Below are 25790 nucleotides of genomic sequence, written 5' to 3' on the forward strand. Positions count from 1 at the left end.
GGCTCACAGCAGTAAAATAGATAAAAACAGTTAAAATATTAAGGGCGCAATCCTATGGCTCCTAGTCAGTGGCTAGACAGGCATAGGATAGGTTGGTTCCTGGGAACCAACCTTGGAGCCCGCACTCAGGTTGGTCCGTGAGAACCGACATTTACCCCCTCCCGGGCTGCCTCGCAAGCAGAGAGGAATGGCTCCACACTCCACGCTCAGAAGAGGAGTGTGGAGCGGCAAAAACAGGGCTTTACTGAGGGTGTGCTGGGGATGGGGGGAGTCAGAAATCTGGTACTACACATCCAACATGCCATCTGGACGCCGCTTCCCCCACTCTGACTTCCTGCGGCTAGACAGCTGAAATTGGATGTCTAGCTGCAAACGTGGGGCGGCTGAAGCGTGGAGGGGACGATCCCCTCTGCGCTTCTCCTGCCCTGTATTGGATAGGCGGTTGCCTCCGAGTTTGGAGGCGGCTACCTATCCCAGTAGGATTGCTCCCTCCAAGTGATAAAAACATAAACACAATAAAATAGCGATAAACGCAACAATAAAAGCCAACAATAAAATGAACAACAGCAAAAACAGCAACAACAGCAATCATATTAAGAGAAGGCCATGGTAAAATAATATGCTTCAAGGCCTTCTTAAAAGCCTGCAGAGATGGAGCATGGGGGACTTCTAATGGAAACTTGTTCCAAAGGTGTGGGGCCACTGCAGAGAAGGCTCTCTCACGTGTGGTCACCCAACTAACTGTTCTCACAGGTGGGCAGATGAGAACAGCCTCTGTTTCTGATCTTAAAGTGTGGGCAGGCTGATATGGGTGAAGGCAGTCATTCAAGTAAATTTGTCCCAAACTGTTTAAGGCTTTGAACATCAAAACCAGCACTTTAAATTGGGCTCAGAAACACACTGGTAACCAGTGCAGCTGGTGCAGTATAAGCATTATGTGATCAAATCACCTTGTCCCCACTAATACTTGCCCCCACCAATACTTGCCCCCACCAATATTTATTCATTTTAAAGAGACCTCTAGACTACAGTATGTTTGCACTGAATCCATGTTATTTTTTTTTTTTAAAGAAACACTTGGTATAATTGAAAAAATATTTCTAAAATAAAGGCCAATTGCATATATTGTTTTGTTCACTCTGAAGATGTGCCGTTTTAGGAGATACTATTTGTGAGCATTGCTCATCTCATCTTCATGTTTCTTGAATATTTTCAATTACCTGTTTTCTGTCAGTTTTCTGTAACATTAGGAAGCCATAGCAGTCTTCTGATTACAGCTTTATTATATAAGTAGTTCGAGCATCTGGACAGATATGTAATGCAATATATTTGCATACAGATGAAACCAGATTGGCTTCACTTGTGTTTCTTTTTGAATGACCTGCTCATCTAGGACATCAGAAAATGTATAAAAACAATATAATGCATTTAGAAATTATTATTCAAACTTGGGAGTAGTTTCCTTGCTTGTGGTAGTTGTACCTTATGATGAACAGAGTACAAGAGTAACTTAACTTCACAGAAGAGTTCTCTTCTATGATTCTTTTAATTAAAATCCTTTTTGCTGATGGAAAGTTCGTTCTCTGGTGTTTTCCTTAATGTATTCGTAATGCATCTGTTTGGACTCCCTTGCTAGAGATATCTTTCATTATAACCCACTTAACTGAGTTCATAATTAAACTTCTAAATGCAAAGCTTCCTTCATTAAATTTCCAGTTCATACACTGAAAAATCAAAGTTTGTGGTAGTCAGGCAGGAAATTTGTGGGTTTCATTTTTTTTTGCCTCCTAATTATGTCAATAGAACTAAAGATATATTTTAGAGCCAATATAACAGTGGTGTTCTCTCCTCTATGCGCTGTAGTCTTTAAGAATTCTTTGTAGCTTTGCTGTGGTGAAAAGGTGGTATCAGCTGACAAAGTAAAAAATTTTTTTGAGAAGAAAGCAAAAACTCTGCTTGTCAGATTTTCGGGAGTTGGTTATCTGGCTGTAAATCTAAACATCAAATGAACTCTTCTCCCTTCCCACTGCCATGTTATTATTCATAATCATTAAAGAAGAGATTATTGTCTTTAGGCTTCTGAACACATTAATAGCCAAACATGTTAGTTACATCCCATTTGAACTACTGTAATGTACTCTACATGGGGCTGCCTTTGAAAACTTTTCAGAAAATTCAGCTGGTCCAGAATGTTGCAGTCAGACTATTGACCGGGGTTGGTTACAGGGAGCATGTGACTCCCTTGTTACAGCTGCTTCACTGGCTACCAAGATCTTTGGGGATGGCCCTTGTCTTAGGACCATCACCTTCAGAGACGTGTTTGGTGGTGATGCAAGAGAGGGCCTTCTTGGTGGCTGGTCCCAGGCTGTGGGAACTTTCTGCTGAGGGAGGCCAGCTTGCTTCCTCTCTGTTGTCCTACTGCTAGCAGGCAAAGACATTTTATTCAAGCAGGCCTTTGGCATGGAAGCTCTGTTGGGTTGAGTGCACTTTTTATTCTGTTGTTTTGTTGTTTTAACTGTGTTTTAATACCGGTCACAGCCTTCTGCCACATTGGATGCTAAACCATAGTTCTTTCTGAACAAATAATGCTTCTGGCAGGAGGAAGAAGGGAGGAGACTGATTACATTGAATATGGGCCCAACTTAATTATACATTAAATGTGTGATTACATTTCACCTATCTTCATTGGTCTACAAAGAATATGTGGGTTAGAAAAAATATTTCTGCTAGCCAACAGGAATATAAGGAGAGAGAGAGAGAGAGAGAGAGAGAGAGAGAGAGTCTTTCCCTTTTCACCAGAAGTGCATCCTTCTCCTGCCACAGAATTAGGAAGGGCTAAAAGTGCAGCTGGTATTGTTTCCTTTAATCCTGGGTCCCTGCAGTCTCTGAAAATTACAACTAGAGAACTCAGACGATCTCCCAAAAATATCCAGTCCTGGTTTTTTGAACTCCCACCCAGCAGCTCTGCACAATTACAATATTCCCCTTCCTCCCACTGTCTTAACTCTGCCTTTCCTGGCCTGGTGCCCTCCAGGTGTGTACAAGGCACAGGGCTTCCCTCCCCTCGCAAAGGTATCCACTTCATATTTTTCTTCCTTCCTTGCAGCACCTTGGTCCTTTTTGCAGGTGGGGGTTCCTCAATCAATCAGCATGTAGGGAATGTTAAGGGAAAATAGTAGCTGTCTCCATTTTCTTTGAGAGAACTGAGATATCACCTAATTCACCTTTTCTTCAAATGTTCATTTATTCTTAATGATTTTCATCCCCCCCAAAGCAAGTGAATCAATAGTCAGACTGCGTGGAAGGAAAATTGTAAATTTAATTTGAAATTGCAGGTAATACTATCTGACTGCATTTAAGTCACGTGGCTTATTTTTATATGCATAAAAACTGCTGACTACTGTATGAAAAATACACACACATATTTTTCCTCATAAACCAAATGCTAACACATTTGGAAGCTGAAATACACAGTAACTAATGCTGATGTGAATGTCGGAGGCCTTCATAATGCAATTTATTCATGGTGTCGTGGATGGGCATATGGCGTCTGCATTTTTTTTTTTAGCTTATCTTCACGCAACTATTAATGTTTCAGATTGTGTTATGAAAACCTACTGTCTGATTCTGATCTTGCTATTTTACTCTGGTGCAAACTAGTGAAGCCAAAGTAGTTAACCCGGCATATGAGATACAGGAATCTGACTGTGCCAAGTCTAATTTATTCCTGTTTCCCCGTATCTGATTTAATCTCTACTCTCATGTCAGAAAGAGCAGCCGGCCTGTTTTGGTTTGCAGCCTTTCTTAAGAAATTCCAACATGCTGAGGCTCAGATGCAAGAGACTCATATGCACGTATAATTCTTTCCAGCCATTGACACTTTGAATCCTCCCTCAGAAGAAGTTTACAGAGTAGGCAGGTCATCTGCTGTGCCACCTTTATGAGCATATTTTGCTTCTCCTGCTCCGGCTGCATCTTGATTAAGCCCAGCCAGGTTTCGTCTTCTTCCTCCTTAAAAAAAAAAAATCATCTGAAGCCATTTCTCAGCTGCTGCATAGAATCCAGACATCTTTCCAGAAGCCAGCACTTTGATAGCAGCGTTTTGTTGTGGGGACAATTCCACCCCCTCTCAGCTTGTATTTCCATTGTAATTGTGAGCTGCACTAGGGGTAAACAAGGGCCACAACTCTACTGTCGTTAACCACAGGAGATCTGCAACACAGCTGGGTGGGAACTTGGTGAGACAGGAACAGCTTTCTGACCTTCACCTAGCACAGGGCTGTGCAACCTCGGGCCTGGGGACCACATCTGGCACTCCCAATCTGTCCCTCCAGGGTTCCCCAGAAGGCCACCCACTTTCCCCCAACCACCGGTTGTTTGGCAGTTTTCCAGATTTTGTGCAGCCCCCCCCACATTTGAAATGCCTCTCTTAAGGCAGTAAGAGCTTTAAGCTGAAGCATGCTGGATTTTTGGCCCCACCCTCTTTTCCATTTGGCCACACCCAAGGAGGTCAAATCAGTCCATCCTAAAGGAAATCAACCCTGAGTGCTCATGAGAAGGACAGATAGTGAAGCTGAAGCTGAAATATTTTGGCCACCTAATGCGAAGAGAAAACTCCCTGGAAAAGACCCTGATGCTAGGAAAGACTGAAGGCAAAAGGAGAAGGGGACGGCAGAGGATGAGATGGCTAGACAGCATCACCGATGCAATGAATATGAACCTGAGCATACTCCGGGAGAGAGCGGAGGACAGGAAGGCCTGGCCAGGAAGGTCCATGGGGTCACGAAGAGTCGGACACGACTGAACGACTGAACAACAACAACAACAACAAAACCACTGGAATGCAGTCTCCGAAGGCTTCTTCAAAATGGAATTCGGGCAGAATGAGATTCAAGCAACACCCCTTTTCTAGTATACCTAGAAGAATTGAAGTTAGTTGTTTCTTGTCCCATGGTTGGCTGAAGACAGTTCTCTATATTTTCAACTTTGAAAAAGAGCTACCTTTTGCAACTTGTTCCCTGTTCCTGTACCCTGTTCCAAAAATGGCAAAACACAATGTTGAGATTTGGAACACATGTCAACAACTTGTCCGTTATTTGTGCAGTGATAATTTCTGCCACAGGTTTCCCATCTGCATACGTATGTGAGAGCAATAGAAATTCATCTGTGAATGCATGTTCAAGATCTGATGGACGGGTATCTATTAATCCCCCTTGCTTCACTTCGTCACTAGACATAGACTTATCCACTAACCTTTAACTGAGTATGGCATATGCTGCTTGATGTTTGTGCATCTCAGTGGTAAGTTTACCCATTATAGGATAGAAGGATTGTGTGTGGAATTTGTCACTGGCACTCAAACCCAAGTCAGTATTATCCATGCCAACTTCATCAAAGCAAGAGGTTCTCAGTCATTTGCATAGTGTGGTCTCCTTGTAGTTGGATAAGTTGGTGTAAGTTCTTTTTCAGCAGCATTCTCATTGGCTAATGGCCAGGCAAGATTTTCAGAGCTTAGCCTTGCCAAATTTTGTTAAGGGTAGGTGTAGCCCTATGCCTGTCCGAATTGGTCAGTGCTCCAAACCTTTTAAAAATTGTTAGGGAAAAAAAAGGAAAACTGACTGGCAATTTTTCCTCATCCTGGACACAAGGGATAGGACTTCTCTGGGCTACCATAGTGACGTTTCTGATTAGCTCTCCTGTGTAAGAGCAATTGGTGGCAACTGCACAGCTCAGAAGGACAGGAAAGTCCCAGTATGTTTAAATGAAAAGATATCTATCTGTTCCAGCTCTTTCTGGGGACTATCATTTTGGCATTCACTGTGGATATTTTGGAAGCTAAAATTTTCCCAGGGCTATGCTCCACTAGCCCAAGGTAATGCACCCACCGGACCACCCCTGTGATCTATGATTATGGGACCTATACAGTGTAAATAGATATCTATAAATATATCTTGTGGGCCTACAATTATGAGAGTGCCAAGGGCCTACAAAGATTTCAATCTGGCCTTGCAGGCAACCATACAATGACCAGAAATAAGTACCTGGACATGTTGTTCTTCTGAACATAGACCTGCAAACAAACAAACAAATAAATAAATATAAAACGATTAACAGTGTGCCTGAACTAGAAATTTCACTCTCTTAGGATTGTCCTGTCCATTCTGTCCTCATCTTACCTGCAATTATCACTTGGGTATCAATAGGGTTCTAATCTCTTAAATGCCCTGGTCCACCCATCACCTCCACTGAACCTCTTGGATCTGGGTGTTGGGAAAATCCAGTTTTGTTGCCATGGGGACTACCCCAGTTCAGAAGGAATGTGTACAGAAATTGTACAGCCCTAGTTTATCCAGGGCTGAATTAGTGTTTTCATTTTTCACATAGAAACTGAAAAGCAAGTAATTTCCATGATTTCCTTTCCTAGCTGGGTCAGCTCTATAAGTTTTAAATGATGCCTGTTTGCTAGGCTACTAAGATATATAAATGAATGAAGTTAGATAAAAATGCCATTACTCTTCTATTTCGGGTCGCCTCTATCTGATAAATTGCATAAGTTTATCAAGGTAGAGACTGTTTCAGAGTAATTTAAATAAAACCACATATTTTTTTAGGTTTTTTTTTTAAAACATTGTATATATATTGGATTGTATTTTCAGGTTTATCTTTGCCTTATCAACAACTGCACACCATGTATTATGTATAGTAACCATAGTTGGTTTTATAAGGTTAGAAATATAATAGTTTGGAACTAAACTTTTAATAACTGATAACTTTAAAGGAAAGCACTAAAATTATGTTACTCACCTTTTGCAGAAAAAAACCCTTTCCCCCATATTTGGCTTATCCTGTTCCAAGATATGAGGCTTCACACTACAAAACATAATAGAAATGACTAGTAGCAAATGTAAAATGTTAAAAACGGAGATAAATGCCTAGCAGGTAGAAGAAATGTGCGAAATATAAAACATCAGTGAATTTTCCATGTATAAATAGGTTCTTGGTAATAAAGCAACTTCTCTATTGGCTTTTGTTCATATATTATTTAGTGGTTTGAGATACTATCATTTGTATTTCAGCTTTGTGAAACGTCTTGAAAATTGGTGGTGTGTGTTTTTTTTACTGTTGCAAATGCGGGACCCGACATTTGGGTAGTACAATCCTATACTGTACTCTGATTATTCCAGTGGGGGTGGGAGACAGACTACCCCAATGACAGTGGACCAACTAACCACTGTATCCAATGCATGGTCTGCTTGGGAGCAGGAAACCACACAACTAGAAAATACAAAAATGGTGCAAAAATGGCAACCATGCCCTCCGCATCCCTGGAAACACTGCTGATGGCCACCAATCAGGGTCTCTGCCAGTGATGATCTCCACATGCCGTCGCACATGGAGGTAGCCAATGAACTCACAACAGTGAACACATGCATCGCAACCTGCACAATGATGCTTCAGCTTTTCTAGTCCATGAGCCCCAGTGGAAGAGCCAGCAATGAGCCTGCTATTGCAAGTCCTCAGTTATCTCTAGGCAGTGGTTCTAATCCCTTAATGCTGCTCACAAGCTCTGTTTTATTGCACAGCACACACAAAAGGGAGGAAGGAGAGCCTAAACAACACAGCACTGACACAGCTCCCTCAGCAGGATGCCTTCAAAGAGCATATACAGCTCTCCTGAGACAAGGATTCAAGGCCTACCCACGGAGGGAAAATAAAGACAAGCAGCCCAAGGGAGGTGACACACAATAAAGGCAGCCACAAACACACCCTGGCAGCAGCAGTATCCAGTGTCTCACTGCCTAGGGCAGTAAGCTAACAAACATTTAGGTTGTACTTCCTTAAAACCTGTCAACATGCTGCTAGTTCCTAAGCACTACAATATTTTGTCGCTGCTTTAGCCTGATGGTGTTTTAGAAACAGAAGAAAGGAAAACAACAACAATCACGAGTGGTATGCTCCCACAGAAAACTGTGAGGATTATGATGTCTTTAGGGCATTTTATGCTTTGAAGAAAGACATGCACTGAGCACATCCTTAACATTCAAATTGGATGAGTAACAGACTGCCCTTGTCCATTGCATTTTGATAAGCGCATGTATGTAACCAAACTCCAAAGGGCCTTTAAAAAAGAAATTGAAGAAAGTGGAATTGACAGTGACAGGCAGGAAGGGGATAAACACTTCCTCCACTTCTCCACTCTAATTTGCACCCTCCCTGCTCCCCCCCCCCAGTAGAAAGGACTATCAGAATCAAGTTATATGTATTTCTGTGTAATGTGCAGCTCAACCTTCAATGTAAGGGTGCTCCTCGTGCTACTAATCAAAAACTATTGTGTAGTTATTCCGTCTTTCCCTCCTTAGCATACTTTTTGTGGAAAGAGAAAAGATGGAAGAAGTGGCTGGAAAACATTGGGTGGGTTACAAGTGGACCATGTCATCTAGACTCCCTGTAAAATTCCATGAAGGAGGCAGGGTGATTACATGATAAAAGCTTCCTCTGGAAGCACCCTAAGGCTTACTTCAGTATAAAATGCCACAGTGGCATACTAGATCCACTGAACCCTGAGAGCCAGCATGGTGTAGTGGCTAGAGTGCTGGACTGGGAGTCGGGAGATCCGGGTTCTAGTCCCCACTCGGCCATGGAAGCTCACTGGGTGACTTTGGGCCAGTCACATACTCTCAGCCCAACCTACCTCACAGGGTTGTTGTTGTGGATAAAATGGAGGAGGAGGAAGATTATGTACGCCACCTTGAGTTCCGTGGAGGAAAAAAGGCGGGATATAAATGTAATAAATAAATAAATAAATATTTTTCCTACATGGGTATCACTTCTGCATTAGAAAAAGCTTGTCCGATTTCATCTGTTTTGTTACTTGTGCAGCCTGTCCCAGCTTGTCATGCCCTTCCAACCCTATGATTCTATGTGTACATGCAGTGACATAGGTGTAAGAAATGCACACATGTCTGGTGGCATCCACATGATTTACATAAGCCTTCCCCAATTTGGTGCCCTCCAGATGTTATGGACTACACCTCCCAGCATTCCTGATTATTGACCATTCTGGCTGGGGCTGATGGGAGTTGAAGGCTAAAACATCTGGAGGTCACTCTGTTGGGGAACGCTGGTATGCATACTTTTCTCATTGACCTGGTTAGCACACAACAACTCAACGGTTGAGTTGCACAGGAGTGAGTGTATGTGCAGCATCCTGCCTGCTCGCCACTTCTGCTTTGTATCCGCTTTCAGCAACAACCCAGAAATGCCCCATTCCTGGGTTGTTTGATGTGATGTGTGAACCTGGAAGTCTGAGCTGTAGAGAGGGACAAACAACTTAGAGTTTGAACACATGCTTTGTTGTTGGGTTAAAACTCTGGGTTGTTTGCCCCTCAATAACCCAGAGTTCCAGGGTTGCACGTTGCTTCCAACAACCTAGGAATGGGTTGTTGCTGTTAAGCAACTCATGAACTGGCATTTTGTATGAATCAGGTCAATATGTAAGTTGTAATCCATGTCGGAAAAATCGTGAAGCTTCACTTAGAAAAATGGTAGAGTCAATTCACCATATTCTTATGACCCCAGACCAAAGTCTGGATTTAAGGCTACAAGAATGCTACATTGCTTGGTAAAATCTGTGGAAGTGATATCTTTGAAGGATGAACTGGTAACCACTCCTTAACAAACTCTTTTTTTTGTTGTTTCTCTTTATTTTAGGAGTAGCGAAGTGAACTGGATTGAATTTCATGAAGTATGTTTCTAAGGGATAGCTGGTTCTGCGCTCACTGGGCATGGCAGAGCACAAGAAGGGGCTTGGTTGTGCTTGCACTCTTATTATTACACACATCTGATTTGGAAGGGAGAAAATCTCATCAATTTGTCTGGAAAACAGGTAGGGATGAATACATTCTTCTTTACTTAGGCGCCAGTTCTGCAGTTAAGGCAGTTTGGGCTAATCTACTAATTCACAAGATGAGATTGTATAATTCTTTAGAATGCAGAGGGAGATGACATGATTGAATACTGCTCGTATGTAGTATACTACCTCCATATAACAGTCAAACTAGTATGTTGGGGCCTAGAACCCTTCTCCTCTGTGGAATAGCTTCCCACAGGCTTTTTTTCCTTAACATGTGCTAGGGGATGGCTGTACCACATTATTTTTCAGAAAATGTAGAGCAGCTGTTAGTTCTTCTTCAAGGTGAATGGTCTCAACCACACATAAGATAACAGCATTGCTTCCTAATCTAACTTGACAGCTGAGCCAACAATAACTAAATACTGTTCTCATTTGCTAGTATGTACAACTAGAAAGAAGGTCAGGAGAGAGAACTTTGAACAAATTAAAATCATAGGGTTGTATCCAACAATATGCTAGCAGAAAATGTACAAACTTTGTGTTGCTCTGCTAGCAATCACACAACCACTGTTGAAACAACACATAGCCTAATGAAGTCATAAAGACTTGTGCAGTGCCTTGGGCAATAATTTGTGGAACAGCTTGTGCAATGGGTTGCAGAAGTGGAACCAAATTATTGGATGAAAATGGGGTTTCCATAGATGGTAGAAGGAAGCTTTGCGCTAGCAGAATGACACCTTGGGGCAGAACCCTTAATTTGGCAGCATTACACATTTTGAATATGACTAATGCTGATCAGGTATACAAGGTGTAGTGGCCATTCCCGTAAGCCATCATCTCACAGTTTTAATGTCAGTGGTTAAGTAAGCATGTTATTTCTCAGTTGTTGGAGGCTGTTCTGGTTTCTGCCAGAGCAAAGCGAATGTTGTGTTTTTGACAACTCTGGGTTCCTCCAGGTCCCAAGGTCCCAGTGTCTTGTTATGTGCATAGTTCAACATATTCACCAGTCCGTAGGAACTAGGCCTTTTTGCAGAAAATTCTAGAGTCTTGGGGAAAACAAAATATCTCCATCACCTATCTTAAAGAGATAGTGGCTGACCCAAATTCTGATAATTCTTTACTACCTAAATATCTTAATGCCCTGATAGATGGACTTCCTAACTGATGTGACAGGGGAAAGGTAAGTAAGCGTATGCTTTAAAAAAAAATTATGCACATTAAGCATTGTGATGTATTTTGTTAACCTTGTCTACCTTGTCCAACAAGTAGTGAAAGAAAAATCAATCACGTTTTAGATTCCTCAAGACTACCTTTTCACTTGATCCTGACCAGTTAATGTAGGGCTGAGGAACCTGTGGCCCTACAGATGTTGTTGGACCACAACTACCATCAGCCCCAGCCAGCTGATGGGAATTGTATTCCAGCAACACCTGCAGGGCCACAGGTTCTCTACCTCTAACTTAATGATGGCAAAATCAACACTTGTTGGTTGAAAAACCTGTTTGAACTTTCTGTAAGGGTTGCACTGTCACATTGAAGTGATGGAATATAGTTTGTATTGCCATTCAGCTGTACGTTATAATGCAACAAGTGAACTGTTTACACACTTTGCCCTTCCATGTGCTTCTCACATGTTGTCGTGATCATGCCACATAAATGGCAGCTGGTCTGTCTAAACAGGGGTCACCTGGAGACTTGATTCATATACTATGCTTCATAGTCTCCCTCCCGTACCTAAGGATGGGGGAGCGACCTCACCCACACTGATAGAGAGACTTGTTTTTCTCTTCCTTATTGATTGGTTGTGTTTCCAGCTTCAGATCAATTATCTTCCCCATTTTGCTGTACTCGCCTGTGGCTTCCCCCCCTTTCATGTGAATACTTACTTATTCAGTGCTTGCCACGTGGTAGATTGCAATGTCCTTTTCAAATATTTTGTAAATTTCCATTCATAGTTAAAAGTCCATACCTGTCTTCTGTTTTACATTCCGAAGAAGAGTCAGCTCAGCCTAATTAGGTTCACTCCTAATTCTTCTTCTTGCACATTAAGGGGAATGTATGGAGTGAAAGTTTAAGTACCTTAGGACCAGTTGCTTTACTTTAAAAAAAAATCATAAATGGTGGTATGCTGTAGAAGGATATGAGTTGTTGCTGTTTTCCATAAGGTCACCCTCAATAACATTGGTGAGAAACTTACAGTTTTTTAATTCTTTATTCTCATGACCAATTTTGACATGGTGACGTCATCAGCAGATTACTTTTCCATGTAGAAAATACGGAGAACTGGGCTCTGCTTTTGCTTTCTAACACTCAGATTCTCTCACATGAAACTGAATGCAAGAAGCATAAGCAAACATGCTTAGGATTGTAGCCTCAACTTGACATATGAGTTGAACCATAACATTACAAGCACCATGGTTGCAAATCTAAGACCTGGAGATTGTATGATTAGATGACCTAATGTGGTTTGCGGCATTAAAATAGTGCTGAGTTATTAGCTTGGTGGAAAGATTTTTGTCACTTTTAATTTAACTTACTGTAAATTTTAGAAAGAGAAATGATTATGTTCTTACCTAGATTTCTTAGAACAGAGTATCTTAACAGACACACAAACTGCAGATAACCTTATCTCCATGGAGTCTTTTAAGAGTAGCTTTGGGGAAAATATTTCAAGATTCAACTTGATTCAGAGTTTTTCCCTGCGGGATTGGCTCTATTGACCCTAACAGATGCTTTTAAGTCAACATGAAGAAGGTTGTTGACAGAGAAATTACTAACTTACGGGTTTACAACTGGAAGTCTAATAGCCCTTGGATATTTTAAAGGTGAAATTTTAGAAAGAGAATTATGTTCTTGCCTAGATTTCTTAGATCAGAGTGTATCTAACAGACACACAAAGTACATATTAAACAAAGTGCCTATTAAACAACGAATATGGGATACACTTCTACAGAACTGTTTCAGTTCTGTCACTAAATACCACTTCTCTGGGAGTAAGGTATTATCTGACCAATTTAACAGTCTCCAAATTTAGAAAAGCCTTTACATTAGCCCAATTTAATGTTTTAACATCTATGCTTTCAGAGGAAATATATCAGAAGGTTCCATACCATGCCCTTGTGATGGAGGGGAAGTGGAAACTGTTGGGGATGTTTTATTATATTGTTTTTTTTATTACAAACAGATCAAATGCATTTTATCTTGCTGTTATTCGTTCTGATCAGGATTCTCAGATCACAGCCAAGGTGGCCAGGTTTTGTGCAGCTGCTAGTGCCTGCCACAAACTTTTACTAAAATAGTACTATTCCACCAAGCTAATATTATGGGGCCATGATAGTTTTTTTTTTATTTTCTGTATAATTATGTATGTTGTGTGTAAGTATGGTACATGTAATGTGCTGATCTATGATCATAATAAATTTATCTAACTTCATTCAGAATGAAAGAAGTTTCTTAAATACCTTGTTACATTGTCAATTGTAAGTGTCTTGGACTTGTGCATTATTGTTCCTAAGGTATCAACCCTTCCTGAGTGCTTCATCCTCCATAGATATTTTGACCTTTGCCGGTATGCTTTCATGAATCCTATGAAATATTTCAGAAGTTTTAAGGATTCTTAAAAATTCCATGGATATGTGTGCTCAAAACACTTGTAAAGAGTACATCACTTTCTGATTTGTGAATATATGAGACCTAAGGGTCAGAATGGAAAAGTCTATTTGGTGGAATATAACAAAATTGAGTTGCTTTTTGTTACTGGTGTTAAACTATAGTAAAGTAAAGACAAAATGTCAATATACTTTTCACCCCCTTCCTGAATGCAATGAGAGGGGGGACCTATTGCAACCCCTAAGGGAGTGCATTCCAGATTATAATTGGCAAAGGGAAATGTATGGACTAACTCAAGGGAAGAAGGATTTGACAGTTCGTCACTTATTCTGGTTCAGTAAACGGTTTAGCCTTGGGGTGCTCAAGGTTGGTACAAGGGGAAACAAAAATAATCTAGAATTGGATCTTGGATGAAGGTATTGACCTGGATTGCATTACCAAGTCCTAGGTGAGCAAATCATTGTGAGGTCAGCTTGTGTCAGTGTCCTCCCAGGTTTTCAGTGCAACACCAATGTAAACTTGACTCCAGCACCAGTCTTTCCAGCACCAGTGTAGTCTACCATGCCTTGGTCTAACAGGATTCCATCTGGGATCTCCAGGGTCCCAACTTTGGGTATTTGTACATTGGTGTGGGTAGTTGCGATAGATTAGGAGTTATGCTGGTGAAGTGCCAACTTGCTGCCTAACAGTCTTTCCCTAGCAGAGATGATGGAGATGGTTTCTGGATCTGGTGTAGAGGACCCCCAAGCTGTTGGTTTTGGGAAACTTGACTGCTTTTTGGGGAAGACTCATGACTTTGTGGCCATCATAATAACCATAAGACATAATAACCATGTCCTAGAATGTGGTTCAGTGCTCATAATGGGTCATACTCTTGATTGGGCATTTTCTGCTAAGTGAGTTGTTGGTGATGTGGGAGTTGAAGAACTTTTTATAGTTCCATTGTCATGGACAGAATACTTCCTAGTGAGGTTTTAGCTTACAGGTGGTTTATCCCACTTCAGGGGTGGTAGACCGGTTAGGATGGTCTGCCTCCAGAGATTGATAGATCTGGATAGTTTCCAAACAGGTCTTGAGGAGATTCATATTTATATCACTTGGGTGACGTAGTGATAAGGAAATGATGCGTGCGGTAGACATTGCTCCTAAATAATCTCCCCCTCTGATTACAGCATGGTTAACTGCCTGATATTTTGAAAGCCTGGGCCAATGAAGCAGGAATAACAATGACTAGAATGCAGGTGAAAGAAAATGTAAGCTGAATCTGACCATGCAGATATTAGAGCCTTCTCCGCGGCTGTGATGGCAGCAAAGAAGTGATACCTTCCCAACACTATATCTACGCAGTGCAATGTGGAGGACCTATTTTTAGTGGTCTGGTTAATAGCTTTAGGCAGGACTTCAGGGAGATCTTGGGGAACCTGTTGTGACCCATTTGCCAACTGATTTGTGCATAAAATTACTTGTGGCTGTTTCAATATGGGTGCCATGTTGGATTCAGTGCAATTACTGAATGTCACCAGAAAGGTGTCTTGTTGACTTGGGACCAGGTTATCTGAAGAGCAGCTACTGCCATATGAATCCTGCTTCCCAGCTGAGCAGAGCAGAGGAAGCTGCTCCAGCTGGTCTAGGGACTATAGAAGCAAGCAAGCTCCCAGAGAGTGAGCGATCAGAGCGAGTGAACAGGGTTGCCATATGAATCAGAGAAAACAGGAGTTGGCCAGGGGAGTTTGGCAGGGGAGGTCAAGGGGGCCCCTAACATTTTTTTAAAACATTTTTTAATTTATTTTTCTGTAACACACACTTCCATACCAGTGGGCCGGTGTTTTTAACCTCCAGTGAGTAGAGGAGCAGGCACAGGCTAGTCTAGAACAATCTGAAAGCTAGACACAAAAAGGGAATAGAGGCTATAGAAGGACAAGACTCTCCAGTGGTGGTGACCTGCAAGGTGTGTGCAATGTTTGTTTTCTTGGCAGAGAAAAACATGGCCTAAATGTGCAACAAGTGCAATTTGATCACACTGCTGGAAGAAAAAGTAAGAGGACTGGAGTGGTAAGTGTCGACCCTCCAGGGAATAAGAGAACACGAAGAGTTCTTGAACAGAACGGTGGAACTACAGCAACAAAGTGAAGAACAGAAGCTGGAGGAGCAACAGCAAGCTGAGGCAGAAGAAGGAAATGCTGAGGTGAGGAAAAATGCAGTAGAGAATACTCCTTGGAAAAGGGTGACAGGAGCAGAAGACCTAGACGCCACTCTACACCAGTGAAGCAGTGGAGCTATGGAACCATTTCCAGGTACTTGAGGATCAGACTGGAGGACAGCCTGCAGAGGAAGAATTACAGGGGAACCTGCATGAGAGTGAGTAAGAGGCTGAAGGTCAGTCAAGCAGAGGCAATGAAACCAAGGCCTAAAACAACAACAAGAGAGTAGTAGTAGTAGTAGTAGTAGGAGACTCCTTGCTGTGTGGGATCGAAACCCAAGTATGTTGCGAAGACCCATGGACTCACCAGGTATGCTGTCTCCCAGGAGGACCGATTAGAGACGTGACTGAGCCTGCACTCATAAAGTCCACTGATAGGTATCCCTTTCTTCTCATCCATGTGGGAACAAATGATACTGCCAAGCAGAGCTACAAAGAAATCATGTCAGAATTTGAAGTTTTGGGAAGGAAAGTCAAGAGCTTTGGGGCCCAGATAGGTATCTCATACATCCTTCCAGTAGTTAGAAGAGGGATAGAAAGGGAAAGAAAAATACTCTGGGTGAATGACTGGCTACGAAGGTGATGCCAACGAGAGAGATTTGGATTCTGGGACCATGGGCTATACTTCCTGGAAGATGGGCTGTTGGCAAGGGATGGGCTGCACCTCACAAAGGCTGGGAAGAATGTATTTGGCCACAGCATGAAGAACTTTTATCAGGAGGGCTTTCAACTGAATCCTACAGGGAAGGGAGACGTAAAGTCGGGGGTAACAATGGACGAAGGCTCATGCACCGCAATAGAGAGAACAGCTCTAATACCGCCCGATAATAGTCTTCACAAACATGTAGGAAGAAAGCCAGACTATAAAGCACATGGTCTTCGATGTCTATATACGAATGCCCAGACTATGGGAAACAAACAGAATGAACTTGAACTCTTAATACAGGAGGGAAATTGTCACGAGTACCCTAGCTGCCTTTTGCAGTCCCCTCCAATAGCCAACTCAGGACACAGATGACAAAGATTCTTTCCAAGGCTTTATTCCTTTATTACTTTATGACTCTTTCAGATACTAATCACTAGAGACTAAGCAAGGAACAGCACTGGGGAAAGATAGCAGAGTAGCCTAAGCTCCAGGTAACGCAGGTCCCTGTTTGAAGTGGAACCACGGGAAAACTCTGAACTTATGGGCTATGAATAGATCCTCCTTCTTTCCCTTAGGTCCTTGGGACGCGACTGTTATTTGAGCGCCAAACAAGCAGAACGCCTCCTTTCAGCACCCTCCATCTGTCATCACTCCCTGCGTCTGCGCTGAGCATCCAGCAAGCTCCCCTCCAGCGCTCTCTCACTGCCAGGGTCACTATCCATCCCAGGAATGCTGGCAGGAGGAATCTCTACCCGCTGCTGTGCTTGTGAGAGATGAGTGAGCTCCTCTCCCATGGATTGCTGTTCTTCCTCAGAATCAGAACTGCTCTGGGGCTCTATGGGCTCAGTTTCCACCCTGACAGAAATTATGACTTGATAGGTGTAACTGAGACTTGGTGGGATGACTCTCATGACTGGAATACAGCAACTGAAGGATATAACTTGTTCAAAAAGAACAGGAGGAACAGAAGGGGACGTGGGGTTGCACTATATGTGAAAAATACATATCTCAGCACAGAAATAAAGGAGGATGAGCTTGGTAGCCCCATTGAGAGCATTTGGGTTAAAATAAATGGAGCAAAGAATAAAAGGAACATGGTGGTTGGAGTCTACTACTGGCCACCCAATCAAGGAGAAGACGAGGATGAAACTTTTGAAAAGCAAATAGCCAATGTTTCAAGGAAGCATGATGTAGTAGTAATGGGGGACTTCAATTTCCCTGATATTTGTTGGGAGACAAATTCTGCAAAACATGGCCCTTCCAAGAGGTTTCTGACTTGTGTGGCGGATAACTACTTCCTACCGCAAGTAGAGGAAGGGACTAGAGGATTGGCTATGCTTGACTTGATCCTAACCAACAGAGATGACTTAGTGGATAAAGTAGCAGTTACAGGAACTCTGGGGGAAAGCAACCATGTTATACTTGAGTTCTTGGTTCTAAAGGAAGCAAAAGCCAAGTGTAGCCAAATGCGTACCCTGGATTTTAGGAAAGCTGACTTTAATAAACTCAGAACATCAGTAATGTCCCATGGCAAGTGACTCTAATGAGAAAAGGAGTCCAAGATGGATGGGAGCTTTTAAAAAAGGAAATTCTCAAGGCACAATTACAGACAATTCCAACAAGAAAAAAAGGCGGAAGACAACAGAAGAATGTGGCTTCACAAAAAGCTTAGAGATGACTTAAAACAAAAAAGCACACATATAGGAAGTGGAAGGAAGAACAAGCAACAAAGGAAGAGCACAGGCAGGTAGCACAGAATTGCAAGGATGGCATCAGGAAGGCTAAAGCTGAGAACGAGCTGAGGTTAGTGAGGGATGCTAAAAGCAACAAAAAGGCTTTCTTCAGATACGTGCATAGTAAAGGACAGAGGAAAGAAATGGTGGTTCAACTATTAAATAAGGATGGCAAGATGATAACAGATGACAAAGAAAAGGCAGAAGTGCTCAATTCCTACTTTGGCTCAGTCTTCTCCCAAAAGAGGGTCTACGACCCCCTGGCAAGTACAGGCTGAAGGGGCAGGATTGCAGCTTGAGACTGATAGGCATATGGTCAAGGAACACCTAATTACCTCAAATGAGTTCAAATCTCCAGGGCCAGATGAACTGCATCCTAGAGTAATTAAGGAACTGGCAGAAGAACTCTCAGAACTATTATCTTTGAGAAATCATGGAGGATGGGTGAAATGCCAGATGACTGGAGGAGGGCTAATGTTGTCCCTATCTTCAAAAAGGGTAAAAAGGAGGAACCTGGGAACTATAGACCAGTCAGTCTGACATCAATCCCTGGGAAAATTCTGGAGCAGATTATAAAGCAATCCATCTGTAAGCACCTTGCAAACAATGTGGCGATTACTCAAAGCCAACATGGATTTGTCGAGAACAAATCCTGCCAGACTAATCTGATCTCATTTTTTGATCAGGTAACCTCCCTTCTGGACTGTAGTAATGCTGTGGACATCATATACCTCAACTTCAGCAAAGCTTTCGACAAAGTGCCCCATGATATCCTGATCAGCAAACTAGCTCTAGGTGGGCTAGATGAGACAACGATCAGGTGGATCCACAGTTGGCTACAGAATCGGACTCAAAGAGTGCTTCTCAATGGGATCTTCTCAAACTGGGGAGAGGTAATGAGCGGGGTACTGCAGGGCTCAGTCCTGGGCCTGGTGCTCTTCAACATTTTTATTAAAGGAAGAGGTGGCGTGGGGAATGCTGATCAAATTTGCAGATGAAACAATATTGGGCGGGATAGCTAATACTTTGGAAGACAACAAAATTCAAAGTGGTCTTGATAGACTGGAGTGCTGGGCAGAAAACAACAGAATGAAATTAATAGGGATAAATGCCAAGTTCTGCACCTAGGAAAAAGAAACCAATTGCAAAGTTACAAGATGGGGGATACTTGGCTCAACAACATTGCAAGCGAGAAGGATCTTGGAATTGTTGTAGATCACAAGGTGAATATGAACCAACAATGTGATGTGGCTCCAAAAAAGGCAAAAGCTGTTTTGGGTTGCATTAATTTAAGCATAGCTTCCAAATCCCGGGAAGTACTAGTTCCCCTCTTCTCAGCACTGGTTAGGCCTCATCTGGAGTAGTGTGTCCAGTTCTGGGCATCGGACTTTAAGAAGGATGCAGACAAACTGGAGAGGGTTCAGAGGAGGGCAACAAAGACGATCCGGGGATTGGAAACAAAGCCCTATGAAGAGAGACTGAAAGAACTGTGCATGGTTAGCCTTGAGAAGAGAAGACTGAGGGGAGATATGATAGTGCTCTTCAAGTACTTGAAAGGTTGTCACAGAAAGGAAGGCCAGGATCTCTTCTCGATCATCCCAGAGTGCAGGACACGGAATAATGGGCTCAAGTTACAGGAAGCCAGATTCCAGCTGAACATCAGGAAAAACTTCCTGACTGTTAGAGCAATATGGCAATGGAACCAATTACCTAGGGAGGTAGTGGGTTCTCCCATGCTGGAGGCATTCAAGACGAGGCTGGACAGCCATCTGTCAGGGATGCTCTGACTTGGATTCCTGCATTGAGCAGGTGGTTGGACTCGACGGTCTTATAGGCCCCTTCCAATCCTACTATTCTATTTTTCTATTCTATGATTCTATGAATCTGGAACATTCCCTGAGGCTTGTTCCGAAGCCCTTCTCTCGGTGCCCCAACTTTCAAAGATTAAGTAATGACAACAGGAGACACCATATCTTTGGTGTTAGCATGCTTGTCATGAAATACACTTCCCAGAGATGTCTGCTTGGTGTCAGACATCAGGTAAAGACAATTTTATTTGCTCAAGCTTTTAACAACTGATTTGTTTGTAATGTTGCTACTATGTTTTAGTCTAAAAATAATTTAAGTGACATTATCATTTGGAATTAATTTCATTTCTCTCTCTTGTGGATAGATATTACATTACATTCAGGCTGCAATCTTACATTCCTGGAAGTATGTCCCATTGAGCTCAGTGGGATTTACTTCTGAGTAGGCATGTATAGGATTGCACTGTAAGTTATTTTAAATCCATAATTTACAAAAGTTGTAAAACATCAAATTCATCTGAGAAACCTACACAACTCTTTTTTGTTGTTGTTGTTGTTGTTGTTCAGTCGTTCAGTCATGTCCGACTCTTCGTGACCCCATGGACCATAGCACGCCAGGCTTTCCTGCCCTCCGCTCTCTCCCGGAGCGTGCTCAAGTTCATATTCATTGCATCAGTGATGCTATCTAGCCATCTCATCCTCTGCCGTCCCCTTCTCCTTTTGCCTTAGCCTTATTGTGGCAATACAATTTCCAGTTTTGGAAACAATATCTGCTATAATATTGTCTTATTTAATCATAATAAACTATTTAATTCAGGCATAACAGAATTTTCACATATTTTGTCTTCCCACTCCACCTAACAAGGTGTGAAGAATGCTCTTCAAGATTTAGCAGCGCAGATTCTTGCAGCAGTGAATATTTTTACTATTTCCAGGGGGTAGCTGTGTTAGTCTATTGCAGCAAAAACAACAGTTTTATGCCAGAATAAATTTGTTAGTCTTTAAGGTGCTTTTAATCTTTTTATGTAATAATTTGGTTGTATCCAACCCTTACTATCCACCAGTGGAATTGAAACCATGGATGGAACAGTTCCCCCTCCCCCTTGCAGACTCCAGCATCCCCTGTTCCAGAGGAATGGGGGACTATGAGGCAGTTTTAGGAGGCATATGGGGGGCTTCGCTGGGGGGAGATCAAATGGAAATTCCATTGCATGAACGGAAGTCCATTTGCGCAACGTTGGATTTAAGCCATACTGTTTGTAGTATTGTATACATCTGAGGCCATATCCAGTGCTGCCTGTGCTCCACTGCTAATTATGTTACACTAGTGGGACCCATCACAGGTGCAACAGGAAACTAGCACTTCCTAGAGAAACTGTGGAAATGAGCCAAAATGCTCATTTCTGAAACAGGTCAGGTGAGCGGAGCTCCTTTTCCGAAACAGAAACGAGTGTTTTGGCCTTTACTTTCTATCTGTGTGTGCATGTGCGTGTGTGTGCATGTGCGCGCACACATGTGTACACACACACACGAAATAAGCTATGATAACCTCAGTCTTTTATCTTCCTGTACTATTCTCTCAGTTATAAATATTCAAACTGTGGGATCTGACAAGACATTAATTAACTGCTTAATAACATCATACATACAAATTGGTTATAACTGAGTCAGTACTTATACTTGGACATGTTACTTGTTGTTTATTCGGTCAGTCGCTTCCAACTCTTTGTGACTTCATGGACCAGCCCACGCCAGAGCTTCCTGTTGGCCGTCGGCACCCCCAGTTCCCCCAAGGTCGAGCCCGTCACCTCCAGAATATCATCCATCCACCTTGCCCTTGGTCGGCCCCTCTTCCTTTTGCCTTCCACTTTCCCTAGCATCTTCTCCAGAGTATCCTGTCTTCTCATGATGTGGCCAAAGTACTTCAGTTTTGCCTTTAATATCCTTCCCTCAAGTGAGCAGTCTGGCTTGATTTCCTGGAGTATGGACTGGTTTGATCTTCTTGCAGTCCAAGGCACTCTCAGAATTTTCCTCCAGCACCACAGTTCAAAAGCATCTATCTTCCTTCGCTCAGCCTTCCTTATGGTCCAGCTCTCGCAGCCATAGGTTACTACGGGGAATACCATTGCTTTAACTATGCGGACCTTTGTATATGTTACTACTTTTCTATAATTCAGAATGTCCAAATTCAGCATTTTAGTCTAAATTATACATAGCAGCATAGGATGCTTTTAGCAGGACTAATTTTCCTCTTTCATTTATCCCAGACATGAAGAAGTAAGTTATTTATCAAATACTTGTGCACAATATTTCTGTTTGGTTTTGCTTCAAAGTAGTATAACGATACAATAACTCATTCTCAGTGTAATTTTCCTCATATTTGTTGTGAGGATAAAATTGGGGGAGGGAAGAATAATTTACACTGCCTTGTGTTCCTTGGAGGAAAGGTTGGATATAAATGTAAGAAATACATAGTATTTTTTATCCAGGTTTCTTATTCAGACATATGAATACTCCCTAATTTAGCGAAAGCAGTTATTAATCTAGAGATAGAATTACACTTCATAGTACCCTCTGCATGTTGATAACGGCACCTGATGTCAATGTTTGCTATTTTTTAAGCTAACACAACCCTCTGCATGTCACTTCAGTATCTTCTGCCAAATGTAACCACTTTTTAAGTCCATTGACTTAAATGGAAGAGATTTCTAAGAAAGTGCTTAGATTCTTCCCATTGAAATCAAGGGGATATAAAAGTGCTTCACTTTGTCTGGATTATAATGTAGGATTATTGCATTAAATTGTGTGTGTGTGTGTGTGTGTGTGTGTGTATAGTATTATTAAAAACACTCCCCTTAGGGTGGTTCTGAATATATATACTGGGAGGCAACTTGCAGACTTGCTGAAGCAGACTCTCCTTTTGTGCAATGTGTCTTGGAAGGCTGGTCATGAAAAATCACTTTTCAAATTAGAACTTAATAAAAACTTTCCTGCTCCAAACAGTAAGCCCTACTCCCTATGCGATTAGTGGTTTCATTTCTTTCTCAGCAGTTGGGTAATGATTATGGCTCCAGATGCTGCGGGAGCGATAAAGAGATTGATTAATTTCTCTTGAAAGGGCATATGTTCAAAGAGAACCCAGTCGGAACGCCACGAAAGGGGTTCTGACATCCTTGCAGCAAGAAAGCTTAACACAACTTGGTCCCAAACTGTTCTTGGGGAAAGGATCGGCACACAAATATTATTCATCAAGTCAACATATAAAACCTTTAGTTTTTGCCAACTCATGAGAGATATTTTATTTTGGGATTTTGTTTGTTTATGCTGGCTTTATGCTTTAAAAAAAACTGATGGGGGTTTTGCACTACTGGAAATTGCTATTGAACCCAGAGTGACTGCATTCTGAGTTAACATAAGCATTCAAATATGTTTGTTTAATGATTTATATGGATAACCCAAGGCCGATTGCTCATTAATCTTTCTACATCAGAAATTCAATTGTAATGGCTGTGAGTCAGCATGTTTTTCAGTATTCTCTTACGGGGCTGAGCAGCCTGATCTTCCTGTAGTGCAGACAAGCTGCTTTAGGTTGTATCACTGAGCTTGGTAAACTGGGTTAAAGCAGGAATAGGCAACTTGTTTCCCTCCAGATGTTTTGGATGACAACTCCCATCAGATGCAGCCAGCATGGCCCAAGATGTAGGCTTGTTCCTAGGGGCATTTCTGAAAAAAAATATGGCTGCTCCGTTGGCCAGTTGAGGCAGTTATCTCTCTCCCAACGCCCCCCAAAATGTGATGTAACATTGTTTTGAATTGGGCTGCACATCCGGGCATTTTGGAAGTAGGAAGATACAGCACTGGGCTGCTCAGCAGAAACACCTGTGTGTGTGTTTTAAAAGAGAAACCCTCAGCTACCTTGTCTGGAATAGTAAGCCTCTCTCCATGCCCCCGAATTCTTAAAATTCACTGCCACCCCTGAAGTTACTCCTGAAAGTCACAGAATAGCTTCCCACTTCTGAAGGGGGCAGCTTTAGTTTCTGAAAATTCTAACAATCAAAGTTAGAGGGGGCGGGGAAGTATTTTTGTTGTTATTTTAAACAATGCAAGGTCAGAAACCCTTGCAAATAACCCAATAATGTAGGAGTAGATCCCTATCCACCTTATGCCACCCATGCCATATATCATCCTGTGTCCTTCTGCCTCAGTACAGTGACACACAGGCTCAGTTTGGTAGTATGAATAGTATATTCTTACTTTCTTTATAGATTTTATTACTCATATTTTTGCATAATGAGAGAACAGTGATTAACTTCATCAAGCTAGGGTCTGTAGATATAATAATTGGGGATAACCTTGCAGTTAAATTGCAGCTTCCCATGATAGCAAAGATTTGTCATGTACTACTAGTAATCTAATCTATATTTTTCCTGACAATGTCACTTTTCTGGAATTTAGTATGGAACCATAACCCTCACATAAGTTTCAGAAATCCTTTTTTTTCAAGTCTAGCTTACTCAAGAAATATTTTCAACTTTCCTCAGCATGTAGAAGTTTCCCTCGCTAAAGCTAATGAAAGGCAACATTAAATTCCATGCCAGTAACAAGGTTAAAGTCCATTCTCTTTTGATCCCTCAGAAATGGTACAATGTGTCATTTTAAATGCTTTCTTAATAGGACAAATCACTTGGTTCTAGCCCTTAGGAAGCCCTGAGACATAACTGCCCTTAGTAATGACATTTTATGCATATGGAAGATTCCATAATTAAATTAGTAATGAGTATTAATTATACATTTCTTTTCCATAGTAATTGTTTGTGCTATTGACTCGGTTAGAAGATGGCAGAATGCTTTACTACCAGAATTTTAAAATATAGAGTCATCATTAAAACCTTTCTAAACCATACTGAGGAACTTTTCCTCTATTAATTTTTCAGTTGATAGGCTTTTTGTTGTGTGGTATTACACAAAAGCATTTTTCCAGACAATGTATGTAACAGACTCATGTTATTTTTGATGTTTATAAGGTACTCCTATATGCATGAAGGAATGAACTTATTAAGACTGCAGTCCTATGCACACTTCTCTGAGAGCAAGTCCCACTGAACACCATGGTCCTTACTTCTGAGTAAACTTGTATAGGATTGCACTGCATAGTATCTTTGTTTCTCCCATTTACAAGTCTGAGACGCTGCTGTTCTCAACAAGCCTCTGGTCAATTTTCAGGCCATTCTTCACAGCTCTGTTCCAACTCCATTGAATTGTTGGAGGACTAAGAAGTAGGGTTACTGTGGTTAATAGATATGGAGTTTTTCTGGATCTGTTTATTCTCCACAGTCTCTTAGCAACACCTGATAGAGCACAAATTGATTTTCACTGGAACTGATTAAAGTTTTTTTAATCAATTAACTGTCTTGCTTTTTAACCAATTAATCAGTCAAGGTTAATAATACATGATCTTACTATGGGAATTGTTTTAGAATGATAAATATAAGTTTCTATTAATTACATAACAGAATACAATGATTTAGGATGTATTTTTGCACAGAATTACTATGTACTTTTGTCCTTCTGAAGACAGTGATGTTAAATGCATGTAACATTTGAGGATTTCGTTATCTGAAAGCATGCATCTTATGGGCACCTACATTATTATTTTTAAAATTATTATTTTAAAACGTCTTATTTTTAAAATAATCGTACAAAGAGACACAAAATGAATATTACCAAAAAAATTGTCTTGGCATAAATTGGTGGTGTCTGTAAACTATAGAACCAGACTAAAGTAATAAACATGGATGCTACATGCCCAAGAGAATGGGCAGTGAGAAGATGGACTGGTCATATTGATCCAGTAATCCACCACACCACACAGTCATGCAAGACTAGAACGCTGCTAAGGCATTCCACTGGCTTTTTGCTGATATGTTAATAAGCTGAATAA

At 41.6% G+C, this 25790-nt stretch overlaps 1 protein-coding gene across 1 annotated transcript in view; it reads left to right on the top strand.

Annotated features, from left to right (window-relative positions):
• Window positions 1-25790, top strand: part of THSD7B (thrombospondin type 1 domain containing 7B) — a 645752-nt gene that overhangs the window by 100234 nt on the left and 519728 nt on the right. The window contains exon 2 of the mRNA XM_084829626.1: window positions 9712-9886. Coding sequence (XP_084685752.1) covers window positions 9748-9886 — 139 coding nt within the window. The 5' untranslated portion in view covers window positions 9712-9747. The remainder of the gene's footprint in view (window positions 1-9711; window positions 9887-25790) is intronic.

This window comes from Heloderma suspectum, chromosome 1 (assembly GCF_057233095.1).
Source record: "Heloderma suspectum isolate Gila_16-S chromosome 1, 16-S_ref, whole genome shotgun sequence".
NCBI lineage: Eukaryota > Metazoa > Chordata > Lepidosauria > Squamata > Helodermatidae > Heloderma > Heloderma suspectum.